At 36.5% G+C, this 17519-nt stretch overlaps 2 protein-coding genes across 2 annotated transcripts in view; one reads left to right on the top strand and one right to left on the bottom strand.

Annotated features, from left to right (window-relative positions):
• CHRM5 (cholinergic receptor muscarinic 5) overlaps positions 1–17519 on the top strand; it is a 53979-nt gene that overhangs the window by 15282 nt on the left and 21178 nt on the right. The gene's annotated exons all lie outside the window — the stretch shown is intronic.
• AVEN (apoptosis and caspase activation inhibitor) overlaps positions 1–17519 on the bottom strand; it is a 102933-nt gene that overhangs the window by 75832 nt on the left and 9582 nt on the right. Inside the window, exon 2 of the mRNA XM_087746610.1 lies at positions 3344–3524. Within this exon, the coding sequence (XP_087602736.1) occupies positions 3344–3524 (181 nt within the window). The remainder of the gene's footprint in view (positions 1–3343; positions 3525–17519) is intronic.

Raw genomic sequence — 17519 nt, 5'->3', positions numbered from 1 at the left:
AATCAGTAACTTGAAATCAGGCTAGACAATGTTTTTGTATGAGAGAGAGGTACACTCTGCTCATTTTGTGAAAAATCTGATTTAGCCAAGCTACAAACTTCTACAAATCAGAGTTTGTACATATTTTTTGGCAAGATCTGCTGGAGCTTAACAACCCATCACCAAACAGTCCATCCCTCAGTGCCCTTCTGTATGTCATCTCGATGTGCAAGGCAACCGAATTAAGTTTCCTCTAACCTCTGGTTATGAGTGAAGAGACAGATTTTCACTGTAAGAGAAGCCTGCATTTAACAGGCATTAGGTAAAACAATGAACAAAAAGTGTTGTTTTGCATATTTCTGCAACCTCACCTGCGCCAATATCCCTACCATAGTTGAAAACAGTGGCCTGTCGCTTCATATTGTTGGGTAACTGTGTAGGATTTAGGGTATATTGACAGAGCGTGTGGAGGGAAGATGGAGAAAATAGCTTGTAGTGGAGACTAGAACCGGAAGCTTCAAAGAATAAACTGAGATTGACTAGACAAGGAAAGAAACTAAGAGGGATGTAAGAAGAAGATGTGGTAGTGGATGAGAGAAAAATTAAGCCAAATGAGCAAGCCCAGGCAGAATAACTCAGAACTGGGAATCACCAGGACTGGGTAGAGCGAGGGAGAGAATATATCTTACAGAGCTGGATTTTAGTGAATATAGGTGGAAGGGAGCTGGCTCACAACAAAAGAAAAGACTGACCACCAGGAATGAGAAACATAGACAAGAAGAAAAATCAACAGAAGCAAGGGAGAGTGAGAAGAATTAGTAGGCAGGCCAAGGGTGACAGCAGAGAGACAAGGTGCAGTCAGAGACAGCCTGGGACTAGTCAGGGCTGAACATCTGATTGAAAAGACAGAATCACTGCTGCACTGAGGATTGGCTTGAGGCAGGGACAAGCTGAAGTATAGGCAAAAAACTAAAAAAAGTGTGTGTCTTCAGAAGCTATTGAAAAATTTAAAATAAAATCCCCTAAAGACTTATCATCCTCTGCAAATATCTGCAAACCCTTTCCTCCCCCTCTCAGAAAAAATATCCCACTTTCCTCTACTACTGATAAAAACACAGTATAACAACCTGTAACTGTTACTTTCTTAATTTAAGCAACAGTAATGTTCATGTACTAGATTTAAAAGCTCCAATCCTGCTAATTATCAACATGACACCATGTCACAGAATATTAGTCGTCTCATTTTGCTATTTTTTTGTTGATTTAACTAGAAAATTACACATAGAAGCACGTTTACAAAATATCGAACAAATACCAAGCTTGGAATTTTAATTTCTTGTACGTCAGGAATTCCTCCATTTCAGTTTGTCTACTAGCATTAATTCTGTCTTTATTATTACATTATCCCAAACTATTTTTTCTACCCTATCTCATTCAATTAACAGGGTATTTTCTGGGAATAAATCCAAATTGTATCTTGAAGGATGGCACTCTTTAAAGACCTTGCTTTCAATATTATGGAACCTAAATGTTACATAGCAGGACAGGTTTTTAATCTGAGCTTTTGCCAGGGGGTTCTTAACTGGCTGCATTAATTACATTGTTGTGTGTTAATAGTAAATTGCAAGACGTTTCTAAGCTTTGGCATTCATGAAAAATGGCACTTTAACTCCATTCCCTCTCCTAACTGCTTATTGCAGTTGAATTGGATCCATTGTGCAACTTCAGAATGCTAAACAGCAATATACTAACAGAAGTCAAAATTATCAAATAAAGCAGAGATGCAAGCTTCTTCTCAGACCATTAGCAATAAAGATGACTGCATTCTCAGTTTTCACACGTAAGCCAAAGAAACCATACAAAGAAACACCCTGACACACACTGCTTTTTATGTGACTCCAAGAAATCTGCATTATTGTTTAGAAGGTATTTTCTTCTGCCCCTGAAAGTACTTTATTTCATTGCTGCTTCTTATCAATTTATTTTAATGTCAAGAACAGTCACAATATATCCTAAAATAAAGTAAAGTACTCTTTAAATGAAAGATTCAGAATTAATAACTAGTAAGAATACTAACTAACAAGATTTTAATTTTAGGCATTTAGAGACTCTACAGAGTAAAATAAATAGGCTGGTAATAACTGTATGGAATTATAACTTAGCAAAAATACAAATTAGTAGAAATATACAGTATTTCCTTATATCCTCAGTTCAAAAGTACTATTCATCAGAACATTTTAAAGACATTATGAAGGCTAAGTATAAAGTTAGAGATATTAAAGTTTGTTTTAAAAAGCTAAACCATGGCACCATGCAGCTCAGGGTAGGTCTCTTGATTTAAAAAGTTTTGAGTTGTGATATCTACTTTGCTCCCCAGGCTGTGTTACCTATTCAGCCCTGAGGTCGATACCAGGCATCTTGACTCCAACACTGTTTAACATGCAACATACCATTCAGAGAAGTCAATACTCATCACATGATCCTATGATTAAAACTGGCAACTTAGGCCCAATTCTGCAATGTTCATGCAAAACTGAACTTCAGAAATTCGTTCTGGCACGGACAAAGAAAGCTCTGGTCCTTGTTTCTTTACTGTAGGTAATTTCTAACTTACCCCTCCAAGCTGTGGCTAAAAAATCCATTTATTTAGATTTGAGACATTTCAGAGCTTCCAAGTTGCTCAAAAAAAGCCATAATACTTTGTTTGCAGCTTTTTACTGAATGGTAAACACAACAGCATATCAAGAGTTTCTAAAATAAATTTAGGTAACTGGTTTTTTGTACAACTGCCCATACTATTCATGTATAGCTAAAAAAAAAAAAAATGGGATCTAGTACAACCTGTCCCTCCACGTCATCCTTCTATTATCTCCTTTAAAGAGGGGAAAACAACTGATCTTTATTTTCAAGGAGGGTAACATTTGCTATTCATGCACACATCTGTACAGTGCTGATTACAAATCTTTGTCAAAACAAACAACAGCAAGCAGCTGCTTGACTGCTTTGCTGTGTTTAGTCATACCAGCAACCTTTTTTGTTTTCTGGAAAGCAACCCAATGACCAAGATCAGTAAGAAATTCATTGTCAGCAAGAATAGCTTCAAAGTAACTGGATGCTGCACACACTCAGGCCCCTACGTAATTTCATGAGAAGGCTGTAATTGCAGCAACCCTCTTTTACTCCCCATCTGCCATGGCTCAGTGCAGACTTTGAACACTCCTAAATACATCAATGGCAGACTTACTGAGGCAGATAGGAATGGTGTTCTAGGGTTCTGTTTCATCATGAAGGACAACAGCCAGAAAAGTAGTAACATTTCAAAATGCAAAACTAGAAAACTCTCTACAGAGTAGAAAATGCTTACCTGCTGAGCTAAGCAAAACACTGAAGTCTGCTCCTCTCTGTGATTCCCCATGTTCACTCTGTCCCTCTTTTTCTGTATCCTCATAGCGGCTCCAGTTGGAAAAAATCTTTCTTCTTGAATAGTTTTTCAGTTCTTCCTTCTCTTCTTCCTCTCGTGATTCAGTATCATCATCCTCCTCTACCTGTGACATTTAAATAGACAGTTAAGCCATTGCAACTCACTATCAGTCATTCATACAAACACCTCCAACCATAGAATTACAACCCAGAAAGACAAATCAGCCTGGGTCCCTGTCAAAATTTTAGATCAGGTGCTACCATCTTCCTGAACTGTATGTAATTTATCAACAGTATAACTAAAAGCACCTAGTGAAGCTTCAGTTCTTACAGGGGTCAAGCAGTGACACTGGCGCAAGTTCCACTGGTTTCCCTCCTATTCTGGAAGCCCATAACGGACAGCTTCCTTCCTGAAACTGAAAGCAATATGTAGGGAGCAGAACTAAGAATTTAATCACAGTATCTCTATCCAAGCACTGCAGTAATAAAGATGATAACTGAAAGAATTGGTATTTGTAGAGCAGAATAGGAAAAAGATAACATAACAAATACTGCAGAAAAACATCCAGAAAGGGTGATCTGTGTAAGAATTTCCATTATAACTAACTACAGGGTCTTAACTCAAGTAATATGGAATAATTAATCAAATTAATTTCTTTTCATTTTTATGGAAATACACACAGAAAAACTAAATAGACTGCTGGCAGTCAATCTACTAGCCAAACTCTTAGAAAGCTCTAGGGTCAAAATGAGAACTCATTGCAGAGTCAGCTTAAGATACAAGAAAAATAGGCATTTGCCACAAGTACTCAACAGCCATGGAAAACACTCCCCTCCCTTGAATCCTCTATATCAACAGAGCTCTCCTCTCCCAGAGCCTGCAGTTCAGCTGGAATGACTATCGGTTCACAAACAGAAAGGTTTGCTTCCTGGAGGAAGGAGCAGTCAACAGGCAAGAGGAGAACTGAGAGTAACCACAAAAGTTCTGTACAAGATACTTTCTGCAGAGGTCTCAAGCTCTGAAGAGGCAGAGTAAGGGAGTCAAGGAAGAAGAGATTCCCACCTTGTCTGCTCCCAAACATTCCTGCTGACAGCTCCACTCTCTCTTCTCTCCTTTACTTCATCTCTCCTTTCACAAATTTTGCTGTCCCAACAGTAAGTACATTCTTCATGACCAGGGCAGTGAAATTCAAGTTTATCTACACTGCTGTAAATCTTAACGCCATCTCCATTCAGTATAAAATAATTTAAAAAACAAGCTACCTTTTGGTAAGTCATCATATATCCATAAGCCAAAACACCCTTAGATCTCACCATCAAACACTGGCTTTAAGGACGACCTTGGCTTCGATAGTTTAAACCAAATGTAATCCTGAAATAAATGTGAAGAGCAATTATTTATGTTTAAAAAAAGCTCTTGTAAGTGAAGAGCTGCAACATCTTGTGCAGAGAGATTACTAAAATCTCTAGTAGTTACTGTGTTTCTAAAATTATATTAGGGTTTTTGTAAACACATTCTGTGGACTTACATACTGGTACAACATTGGACAACCTGGTAAAAACAACTGCACAAAGCCACTATCAGGAACAAACCACCATCACTTCAACTTGTTCTATAATCGATGAGTTACTTTCATAGCTCAAGAAAGGACACAGAGCAATGCAACACATGTTTTAGATTGATTTTAGAAATCCATCATGAAGAAGGCTTAACTACTCTACAGAAAATTTTTTAGTTACATTTTGGCTCAGCTAGACAAGGAGAAACTGAGATTTTTCATGTTCCTTTAGTGTCCAATTACACAACAGAAAAACCTCTATCAACACCAAATAAATCGCTGTTGCACACCAAATACTATATTTATATGCAAGTACATCATCATAAAAAGAAGAGTGACACACACAAAAAAGTTGGAAATAGCAGTTTGTGGACAGTGAGGCATTACTACTCCTTAGTTCTGAAAATATATTAAAAATGACCAAAAGTAGCAGTGAAGCTTGTTTCATGGCTTTTACACAAATGTCCACTGAAAGGCAAAGCATCTCCAAACACGATTGTGAGCATTTAGATTCGCCCATGTTTGATGTCTTAAAAATTACTGCCCAGCATATCATACAAGTAACAAAATCAGAACTAGAATAATGACTTCCCAAGAAAAACAATCCACCAGTCTTCATAAACAAGCTTCTTTCAAGCACTGTTTGAGAAATCTGGTTAGGAACAGCATGAAGGAATGGTAAAATCATCAAAGAGCTTAAGAACAGAGTAAAAGCTGTCATAATTATACAAATATATTCCCAGTTGTCAAACAGCTGACAAGAAGGAAAATATTCTGTGCATTGTCACTGGGTCTGTGCAATTTTTAGGTAAATTCTCTTTTCTTTCTATTCATCAGATAAATACACTAAAATGGTTGTTGTGGACAAACAGTTGCTTGCGTGAGCAAGGTGATGAAGTTGTAACTCTGTTTACCAGGGACTGATCCAGAGCTATAGTTTCCACAGAACAAAGGCCAAACCCACTTATATCGAGATAAGAATCAACTTATTTCTCTTCTGTTCTTCTCGTATAAATTGAAGATTTGCTATAATCCAGCAAACCTAGTGAAATTCAGTGCCCAAAGTAACTTGAAGTTGATACAATTCACGAATCAAAGCAAGAATAGTGCTACACAGATAGATGTGTTGTACTGTGGTTTTGTTTTCAAGAAAAGATCAGAATCACCTTAGGCAACTATGACATTATATGTAATTACTTACTATAGACCTGTTTAAAGGATTCACTCCTTTCAGCTGTCAACATAAACAGAGTATTACCTTCTTATTTTAACAAGCTTCCAGTAAATTAATATGGATTTAATGTTTTCTCTTAAACTGGACTAAATTCTTTTTCACATTCTGTTATTAGCTATGCTATACAGCACACCTCAAGGAAATTTCATTTCTCAGAATTGTTAACTTGACCTTTAAGAAATAAACCACTAATGTGGAGGTTAATAGCAGGAGTGTTAATACCAGTTGTGCAGCCTGGTTCCCCAAGTACTGTCCTGAGGTTTACTTTTGAAATGAGTAAACTTCAAATACAAACCTGCTTACATTTCCAATAAATATTTAACGGAAAATTTTACATTATGCACTGCCATGCTACAAGATAAAACTGCAAATAATCACATTTGAATATTCAACATTCAAACAACTTAAAGATGCATCTTCACCATTAAAATTATCAAATACATTAAAAAACTCTGATCAGTGAAGCTTCAGAAAATAATTTGCGTCTACCATCTCACATAAGACAGCTGTCATCTAAAGTAACAACCTCAGAAACACATAAACATAGATCTTTATTACTTTCCTCTTAGCTGCCTATTCAGCTAGACTATATGCTGCTACCATTGTCATCATACCTTACTGAAAATGAGTCTTAATCAATACAGAGCAAACATCTGTCCTGTGTGTATGAAATAAAGTAACTTCCCTCCTGCCGCATCCTCAAATAACAAATGATACAAGCTGAAACAAATTCTAGAAGCCAATTCAAATATAACCTTTACAACAGTATTACTCAGGTAAGGAGAAAAACTTATGCCTTTAAACAGTATTGAATACATTCACGCGTTCTTGCTCAGTGCTATAATGCACGGTGATACTACAGGATTTATCTGCTGTGCCTCTGTTTCAGATAGTATTACATGCAGTACCATTTGCACATTTCATTGAAATTTTGAAAATGGCGAAAGTATGCAAAAGCCCAGTTGAACAAAACCAGGAAACCTTCAGACTGTTTTGCATATCAGAAGAACAAAAAAATATACACAGTGTTCTGCCTAAACACTAAGTTCATAAAAGTCATTCAAACAACAGTGAAAAAGCCAAGCTCCCCTGCAGAGGATCTTACATGATTTGGAGTCTTCCGCCAAGGAATATATTTTCATCCTTTACCAGAGCCTACGACACCACTTTCCTTCTGAAGGAAGGCAAAATGCGTAGCACACATGACCCCAGTCTACAGTCTCTACCACAGCAAAAAGATATTTTAGTACACCTTCCTTTATACACTAATTTTGCAGACAGCGTTGGGGATGGTATGGTATTGACAAAAAATAGGAAAGCAGGCTTTCCGTTTGACTTTTCTTATGGACAAGAACATGTTGATGCACACGGTTCAGGAATGAAGGTGTCAAAATGAAGTAAACATTGCTCTGAACAGGCAGTTTCCCCTCGGGTCATCCTTCTGCACTTCTGTAGTTTGGAGCAAACCAAGGCTGAAGTACACAATGCAGGAAGTGCAACGGTGACCTCTTACACCCTGCTTCAATTACTCAACTGCTCTTCACTGTAAGTGCAGTCAGTCCTAGCATGTTAAGCACACGTGTGCAAACACTCAACAAGAATTGTTGAACTCACAGCCCTTTAAAAATCTAAAAGTGCATTAAAAGTCAGAGCTTCCATTAAGACTTTCTAAAACTGTATTTATTACCCTCAGGAAGCCACAGGAGTTAAGGCTTATAGCCCTCTTCCTGTTCAGTTTTATTAACTCTGTAAGAAAAGTTTAAAACATTTAATCTTTGTTAGTACTTAGAACATCCTACAGTGACTGGGAGGAACATAGAAACAACATGTTCAGCTTGCCTTTCTTTGAGCCAACTGCCCTTCCCCATTACATTAGGCATCACGCATTATTAGAGTTCCGTTCTCATTTATTTTGTAGTATTTCTCCCAATTCTCTTCCTGAGAACGTCGCTTTACAGAACGTATGAAAACATAGTTTGAGCTTTTTTGTTCATCTCTTAGAAAGAGCATAGCTATTTCTCTCCTTGACCTTCTTCCCAAATTTATACAATAACCTTTTCATTTTATCTTTAGAAACTCTTTACAATTACATTGATCAAGTGCTACTTTTCTCCTTTGTTACTGTAACTTCTGTATTACTGTTTTGAATGTTACACCTCTCAAAAACATACACATTTCCTTAATCCTTTCCATTCTTTGTTAGGGACATTTACCTACAACACCCCAGACTTCTTATATATCCACACAGAGTCTACGATAAATAGTTAGCCACTGCCATGCATGGACACTTGCATGTTCATGGACAGTGATAACCACTGTCTACTCCCTACATTTGCTGCTCTCTCGACCAGCAACAGCACACACCAATTCCTTGAATAAACTTCTGTCTTGATTTCCTCTTCCCTTCTTGGAAACTGCTGTAAGGCTGCGGACAAGTGTGATGCCATTCAGGCTTATCTGTCTCAACCCCAATTTCTCTTCCCGTCAGGGGAAAAGGCTAGCAAGACAAAATGAAAATACCCTATGGGTTGAATTTGACCTAGCCTATCATCTGCGTCATGAATGGGCATATCTCCTTTCCTCATTTGTATTTAAAATAGTAAGGGCTCTGCACAGAGACAATTTCTCCTCCCTTCATCCCAATGTGAGCAGCATCTGTTACAGTCAAATTCTCACAGATGGAACTTGTAAGTCATAGGGTCAAAAAAACATATCTAATTAAGCAACAAAGCAGTTCACAATCTCTACACTTTAAATTGTTTTGCAGAATAACAGTCTGTACACAGAGGCTTGTATGAGTGACAATAAGTAAGGTAGCTTGGCTGATATTACCTACTGAGTGGTTCCTCTAGGCAGACATAAGTGGAAATGTGAAAGACTTACAGTTACACTTCAATGACTTAAATTGCTCCTGGAAAGACATACCTGCTTTTAGTTTCATTGTTCAAAGTCATTGCTGGTGTAACCAAACAGGAGCAACGAGATTACACCAGGAATTATCTTAGCACAATATGAATACAATGCAATCTCAAAAAGATTTCAGTTTTTTGTAACAGTGCTCGTTAAATGCACCTTTTTTTACCTTGAATCCAGAAAGGTACAGGAGAATCCCCTGACAGCTTAATTTTCCCTATTACAATGATTGATAGGCTTATACCTTATGATAGTTATATATAGTATAATAATCTTCAAAAAAGTTGTTCTGATTTTCCACATTTACCTAATTACAACCCCTAGATATATGTCCCTCTTCTCTGTCTTGTAAGCAATTAGAGATTGATTAACATTAAATCTAAAGTTGGCAAAGGAATACATTACCTGATCTATTGTGGTGGAAATAAAATGGGCTCTCTAAAATACGAACTGTATAGTATATTAAAGAAAAACAGAATATATATTCAGAGTTATGGCAAACAAAAGCAGAACTGCATTTTTAAATGCAATTCTTAGATTAATTTTACAAAAATTATTATTGCTATTATTTTACAAAGGACAAAGTACTAGTGCAATTATTGATACTGATGCAAGTTTGTAGGTGTTTAGAATCAAGATGTCTTTGCCTACAAGAAATAACACAGAACATTGTCTTTATGAAGTTACCTAGACAGACGGCTGAAATTCAATGACAGAATTTGAAATGTAATTCACAATGATATACAGGAATTTAGTTTAAAAAAAAAAAAAAAAAATAGTGAACAAACAACGTAAACATGTCTGTCAGTATAGTATATACATACTCCACTATCTGGGATAATCCCATGGAGCATACCAACACATTGTTCTGTCTACCCAGGAATATTAATGATAAATTTCTGTACAGAGAAAAAAGAGCAAGTTAGAACAATATAAAAAGGTCAGTATGAAGTAGGAGTGGAATACAATCCCCCAAACTATTCTTATTTAGTACTCTTAATCCAGATTTTAGAAAAGTAAATGAAATATAAGATTTGCAAATTTACCTGAAAAATAAGATTTTCCTAATGCAGTGATACCATAAGATACCAAAGCTTCTTTCAGAGACAGAAAATAATATTTTGTAATAATACTCAGCAACACCTGCCAAAAACTGGTGAGCTGTTAGCTTATCTATACTGAATTGTTTTCAACAGACATCATATTCACAAGTCTGACCACAATAACAATGAAAAAGTAAATATAATAATCTTGTCCACCAAACTATTTAACTTCAAAGTTCCTGCTTATTCTATCTATGAGATGCAAATAACTGGAACTGATTAAAAACTTCAAATGAAAGAGACTGTTTTCTCATTACTGTTTAACTGAAAAAAACACCTCTAAAAATATTCTTTGCACTCAGTAAAGTTATAACATTATCAAGCGCCAGGAGGCTACAAGTCATACTTCATCTTTCTCACAGATCATTATTAATATTTCCACAAGCTATAGCCATATTTTGTACAAATCTTATGCCTCACTGAATTGGAACAACAGCTTCTATTAGGAGCTAAACCTCTCTCTTAGACTCACTGAGCCAGAAAAAAAAGAAAAAAAGCCCCACAGGCAAACAGCTTGGTTACTTTGTCTGTAACTACTGATTTAAATGGCACACTATCTTCCCTTTCAAAAAACTAGAAAAGAAACCATAAATTCTGATGTTCACTTTCCCCTTCTATCTCAGAAATACCTCTGTAACCTGGTAGCACATGGTTAGCTGCACGGTCCTTCAAATAGGTGGTTTACAGGGGCAAAATGAACCAACCTCTGCTACACACCGCTGAAGTTTTGCACTGCAGCTTCTAAAGACACAATTTGAAAACTATTGACTCATAGATAAAATAAACTTAATAACCATGCAATGTACGTTCATGGGAACAAAGCTGCAAAAGCTCTATTTTCTAACATTAGAAGTAGACTTGGGAACTTTGTAAAGCCTGTCAAGTAAATATTTATTTCAGAAACTGCATATTTCAAGACTTTGCTCATTAGATACAGAATTTTCCAAACTACAAAGCCATCAGCTAAAATTTAGCTCTACTCATTTAGATTAAAACTCCAAACTGAAGTATATTTGATGGGGTGTATTGCGAGAACGGTATCATTATAATTTCAGCACTCATTCTGCACTGATTGGGAAACTCAGTAGAGAATCAACAAGCTGCATTAACTGTAAAAGTAGTCCTTTGCCTCCCTTCCCCAAGGCTGAGCCATGCTGTGAGCAAAGAGCCTATAGGAAGCTTGTCCAGCTGCTGTCTATAGATAAAGAGACTTTTGATTTTCTAACCTTGCCAAGCCAATACATTTCCACCAACAGAAAATCAACTGCATTTTGTCTTTAATTCACCAGAAATGACTATATGAAAGTTACTGGCAACTACGCAAACTCATCAAGCAATTTATACAAAATTGCCACATGGACCTGCACAAAACCTGGCAGCTCTATTACTTTCAAATTGACAGTAACTTCAGAAAGCTGAATGTTTTTCTTACAAACATTCAGTCAAAAATACGAGTGCAAACATAAAATAGGAGCCTCTGCCTTGACAGAAATAACAGGTTTCAAGAAAACCTTACAAAGCAAGTATATTGCCACAAAGGTTATAGCATATGCATTTGCCAAAGTCAGGGGGTTTATATATTGCATACATATGGATCCACATATGTGCATGTTGTATGTCACATTCTAAAACTAAATTATACTTAGTATTCTGGATAGGTTAAGGAAAATTTCTACAGAAAGTTATTTGTTCTTACCAAATGTGCTGTTCCTAAATAGAAGTATCCTGAGCTGCATTAGAGATTGACTGTATTCAGAAATGGACTCAATTCCTATGTGTTAATGTCACAGTATTACAGATTAATCCAAGCTGAAAGGGATTGCAAGAGGTCATCTTGTCCAACCACCTACTCAAAAGAAGGTCAAAACTGAAATCAGACCAAGCAGGTTGGGACTTTGTCCATTCAGGGCTTGAAAACCTCCAATAGTATACCTAATTCTTAGTGTTTCATTTTGTTGTTTTATTCTAGCACTTCTAAAATTGCAAAAGCAGTTCTATTAACAGCTTTAACAGTAACTTGTAAAGAACAAGCATGAGGAGTTCTGTAACATCAAGGAATCAAAGCCTACTGAGGCTATATATTCACTTCAACAGTTCAATAGCAGACTTTTTAAAGGATATTGCTATTTTGCTAGTCTTCATGAGTCAATGAATAAGACAGCATCTCTCAATAAACATGTGTTATAAACCGATATGTATTGAAAAGCTTTGTACTTTTGCAACCATACCAATGATGAAGTAAAAGTATGACGAATTATGTAAAACGCTCCCTCAAAGCAGCATCCATCTGCAGAACAGAGAAAAATTTGAGTCTTCATCCTAACCCACAAAGGTTATTTTATGAACTTAACAAAGTCTGCTCAAATGAGTAAAGTTTAAAGAACACCTCAGTTATACAGACAAGTCTAATGTTTATTTAACACCCCCTACATGCACACAGTTTTAGAACAAAACCAACACAAATTCAGCAACTCTCTACCAAGATCAAAACCAACATGTTGAATAAGCTTCAGGGTTTTTCATGCAAGGAAAAAATATGTGACAAAGTTTCTCAATAAATAAATTTCTTGCCGCAATGAAAAAAAAGAAAAAAAACACCTTTCAAAAGATTTCAGCTGTGCTATATTAGGAACGAAAAGAGTTCTCCAAAACTTGTGTTACATTTGAATAACAAGATAACTATTTCCTACCTTTACATTCAAAAATATTTGATAATATTTAGTACCAAGTTAAAAGTTTAGGGTTTTTCTAAATGCATCTATTTTGTAAAAAAGAAAGCACATACGGAGTAAGACATTATTCTTCTACAGATTTCAAAACATGAAAATAACTAGTGATATTCACCCACACTGTTCTATTTTCAATTGGCACAGCACTAAAGAAGAAAAAATTCTGAAAGACACCAAGCAGAACAGTATTCTTTGAAATTGTACACCTAAACTGTCAGAAAAATAATCAATAGTTTTCCTCTCTTTCCTACTGTTAACCTTCTGCCAGCTTAAGTTCCTTCTATCAGTTCACAGCAGAATCAGACAAGCACAAATAATGGTTAGATAGGCTGGAAGCATGCTGTGAAACATGGGATCTGGGAAGCAGGTCCTTCCTTCATATCTGGCAGCAGTTATCTGCTAGATTGGCTAAGTGTACTGGTAAGCCATATCCTTGGCTTTAATTTCCTGCAATGTTAAACTTGTTTTTCTAAAGTCAATTTTGTACTCTCTTTCCATTAAAGACTTGCAGATTCTCCATTACTATTCCTGTTCCATGTGATACACATGGACCGACAGGTGTTCTTTGTCAAATTCACGTATTTTTAAAATAAAAATTAAAAAAAGATACTCTGCTACAAATATTTGTTGATTGGTAAAACTTTCAACATGAACTTTAGAACATTTGCAACTGTCTTTAGTCCCCTTTTTCAGTTACTGCTTTAAGATAGTCACTGAGACGTATAATGCATAATTTTAGAGTTTCAGTATACAAGTATTGACGTTTGGTTCACAGTGGGAAATTCTATCTTCAATTTAAATTAAAACACCCAACATCTGTCACTTTTTCAGACCAACTATCACATAATAACAGCATATTGGAAACACAAAAAATATTCACAGAATGAAAATTAAAGCTGTAAAAGGGGACACTACTAATTTGAAACCCTAAAAAGGCACTATATGAGACATTCAAAATGACAGCATTCTGCTTTCCTCTCCCCTTTCGCTATGTCTGCAACACTGTCAGTAGCATAGTCCCTAAGTTTTTCATCTTTCATTACTAATATACTGCCATTTCCTAATTACAATTTCACATGCTACTGAAAAACCTCACATCTCTACTACCCTTCTATCAACAAACTGGCAGATCCAGCCATCATGCATTTTTGAAATTAAGTTGCATTATTACATTTATGGTGTGGCACGACTAAGCAGTAAGACTTCAGTTACAAATAGCCTCGTTTGACAATATTTTCAGAAAGGGGGGGTCAAAAAGGGATAATTTTTAGGACCAATACACAGCCACATAGTAAATCAATGAACAATATGTAAAAGATACTAAGGATAAAATATAGATTGCCTAACATGCAAACAAAATGCATACCTATAAAGCTGAATGCAAAACCACGTATCAAGGAACAAGCAAGCAGGATATATATATTGAATGACACTGATTAAAAAAAGAATCAAGTCACACTAGACAAAATAACCACATACTACAGCAATGCTACATCAAAAAGATACTATCCTCAACTCCCAGGGCTTTAAACAGCATTTCTGAGACCAATACTAAAAGTAATTTCTTTCCTTAGATGGCAGAAAAACAGAAAAGACACAGAGAGTACTAACTATCCACTTGATAAACAGACACCAAAACCCTTCTTCTTCCTTGTCTTTTCAATGATGTGAGAAACGTATGGGCTGTCAGTGAGGAAGCCCAGTTTTTCTCCTTTCCATTTTCATAGATGTCTGCAAACCACACAGTCAACATAGTCATGCCAGGAAAGGGGAAATGAGCAAAGAAGTAATTCATCAAGGACACACTGCCAAACTCAGAGATTGCAAACCCTGCCTCATAAACAAGGCAGGATTTCTCTGACAGTATACCCAAGCGGTGCAAAAAAGCAGCCACTCACACCTTCCATTCTCAACTTTCCTTGTGCAAGTCAGTAACCCCCTTGCTAGCACAAACTCAGGAAAAAAGAGGAACTAATCAGCTGGAGCTCCCCCAGGCACCGTGCAATGTGCTGTCCCATAATGCAGCAAATTACTGCCAAACATCTGATTTGTGGTGGGTTTGCCTCCGAGAGAGACAGGCTTGTGTTGAATCCACATGCACTGTAATTCAAAATATAGCTGTATGATGGATAATGGGTCTCTATGATGCTCCTCCAAAACAAAAGGCAGCAACACACCACACTCCCCATTTCCAAGCTCTTTTAGTAGTACAACTCAAAGATAGTACAGGTAGTAGCATAGCTCCCAGAGCAGCATGTCTTCCAACTGCTACATTACAGATTGAGAATTAACGATGAACATGTTTGGGGATTCTGTCTATATCAAAATATCAGCATAACACAGATAAAAAAAAAGGTGTAGAGACATCACACTGTCCTGACTCAGGTAAGTCAGAAGCAGAATTTGATACCACCAATGTGTGGCATGCGCTTGGTCTCAGAGCAGTCACCCGCTGCAGTCAACAGATACATGAGAATTTACCAAAAACCTCTAACAGCTATGTCACCACTGTACACTTTTGACAGAAACATAAAACTTTCTCCAGCAAAAATAGTCCTGTTTGTCCTGAAATAACCTGAGAATAGATGGGGACTGGCGCATAAGAGAGGGGAGTGCCAAAACAAAGCATCTCAAAGAGATAGTGTAAATAAATACAATACATGTTTATTCGGCCACTGCAGAACTACAGCATTTTATCCAGAAAGTGGAAATAAATTCAATTCCCTTCTCTGCACAAATGCATTTCAAGTCGTATCTCCCACATCCCATGAGAATACAGCGACTCTACATACTCTGAAATGGGTGATCTAGCCTGTTTTCTCAGCCAGGCCTATTCTACTTAGTACAGCAACTGTGCACTCCCGGCAGGAGAACTCAAGAAGCTGGTGGCCTATGTACCATGCAGATGCCCAACCACTACACACACACAAGAAAAAAAAGAAACAAAAAAGCCGTAACACTTCACGTCATTCTTTCTTCCATTCCTGCTCTATCTTTATGACAATATCATGTTTTTACATGAAGTACAAAGGGACTGAAAAAAAGGATTTGAGAGAAATTAAATTCAAAAAGTATTTCAAGTCCAATGGCAGGTCACCTATCTGAGAAGTGAAAAAAAAATTGACTGCACTTTGTATTTGAAACCAGGAAGAAAACAGACCACAGTTTGAACTTGTTCCTTTTCTCCATATTCTCCAAATCCTTCACTTCATTACTTACTGCAGATTGAAACCTTGTCATCATGCACTCTCTGTATCTACAACAGGCTCTCTGTGTCCACTGACTGCCTTTTTACAAAAAAGCATCAGTGCTAATGGCTCTGTAACCTTATGCACAAGCTGTTTCTAATGTAAGCTGGCAGACACAAGGATGATTTTCCTATATATTTTGAGAAAGAGCTGAAAATAATACATTACTTCATTAAGAGACATTTTTTACCTGCATCATAAACAGCATTTTCAGTAGCTAACAGAGGATATAATAAGGCAAGAAAATAAACAATTATTATTGATAAGCGCATCAATCTGCGTTGCTGTCTCACGGAAAATAATGAAAACACTTTTCACTATACTTCCTCCTTCAGGGTTTCACATAATTTAGATAAGATTTTTTTCCCCTTCCAATTATTCAACAGAAAACAAGCATTTGTAAAAGTTGCTTAATTGCAATTCTTGGCAGCCAGCTTAGACAAGTCAGTACAGGTATTTGCAAATCCTTTTGCTTTTATGCTTTATTTTTTTCCAGACTACGCCTAATGAAATGCAAAGACAAAAAAAAAATCTTGATATTTAATATTTTGTGCATTGCACTTTATGATTTTTCAGCAGTATTAATAAGACTAAATAGTATTGCCAAATGTTAAATCTATTCCATGATTACGGTGACACACATGACAGAGTAAGTTAAAAATTATTTCTTCAAAAGTATTAATGGGGATGAGGTCATACACATATGTTCGTATGTCCACAGTCTTCTCATACTCGCCTGTTTACCTATTGATGAGTTTGTAGTGAGCTTCCAGTGATTTTTAAGCATTGCCTCTCATTAACAAAAACAATTTACTTCCTTATTGCTCACCTTCCTTATTGCTCTTCCAGTACAAGTTCAAGTTTCTATTATAAACCATTTTTTCAACTTGAGGGGAAAAGGAAAAAGCTAATGATTTTTTTTCCTTTAGACTAAGGAAGGAAGAGCCTCGAGAGAGGTTCTTTCATGAAAAGAGAAAAAATATCCCTGTAAAGAGTAATCCTCTTCACTAGTTTGCTCTATTGGTGACCTTTAGAGAGATCTACCAAAGCTAGAGAGAAGCTTAATTAGCAGAAAGGGCAGCTGGGAGAACAGGTAGCACGAAGAAAAAAAGCTTTTAGTCTTTATTGTACAGGATGAGAATTTTTGAAAGAGGGATGAAATCCTAAGACTGCTTCATAAATGTTGGATACTGGAACTCATCACTTTGGGTTAGCTAAAGATAGAATTAGCCAAGAGAGACATCCTATTCTGAAACCTATGTTTTGCATAACAGGAATGATGCTCCAGTTAAAGAGAAAAACATCTCATGAAGCACACAAGATAAGAGACTTGT

The sequence above is a fragment of the Nipponia nippon genome, unplaced genomic scaffold (genome assembly GCF_047370975.1).
Source record: "Nipponia nippon isolate SJK-2023a ecotype South Korea unplaced genomic scaffold, ASM4737097v1 scaffold_10, whole genome shotgun sequence".
Lineage (NCBI taxonomy): Eukaryota > Metazoa > Chordata > Aves > Pelecaniformes > Threskiornithidae > Nipponia > Nipponia nippon.
Note: the sequence above shows the minus strand (reverse complement) of the source record. Positions and strands in the feature narration are given on the sequence as shown.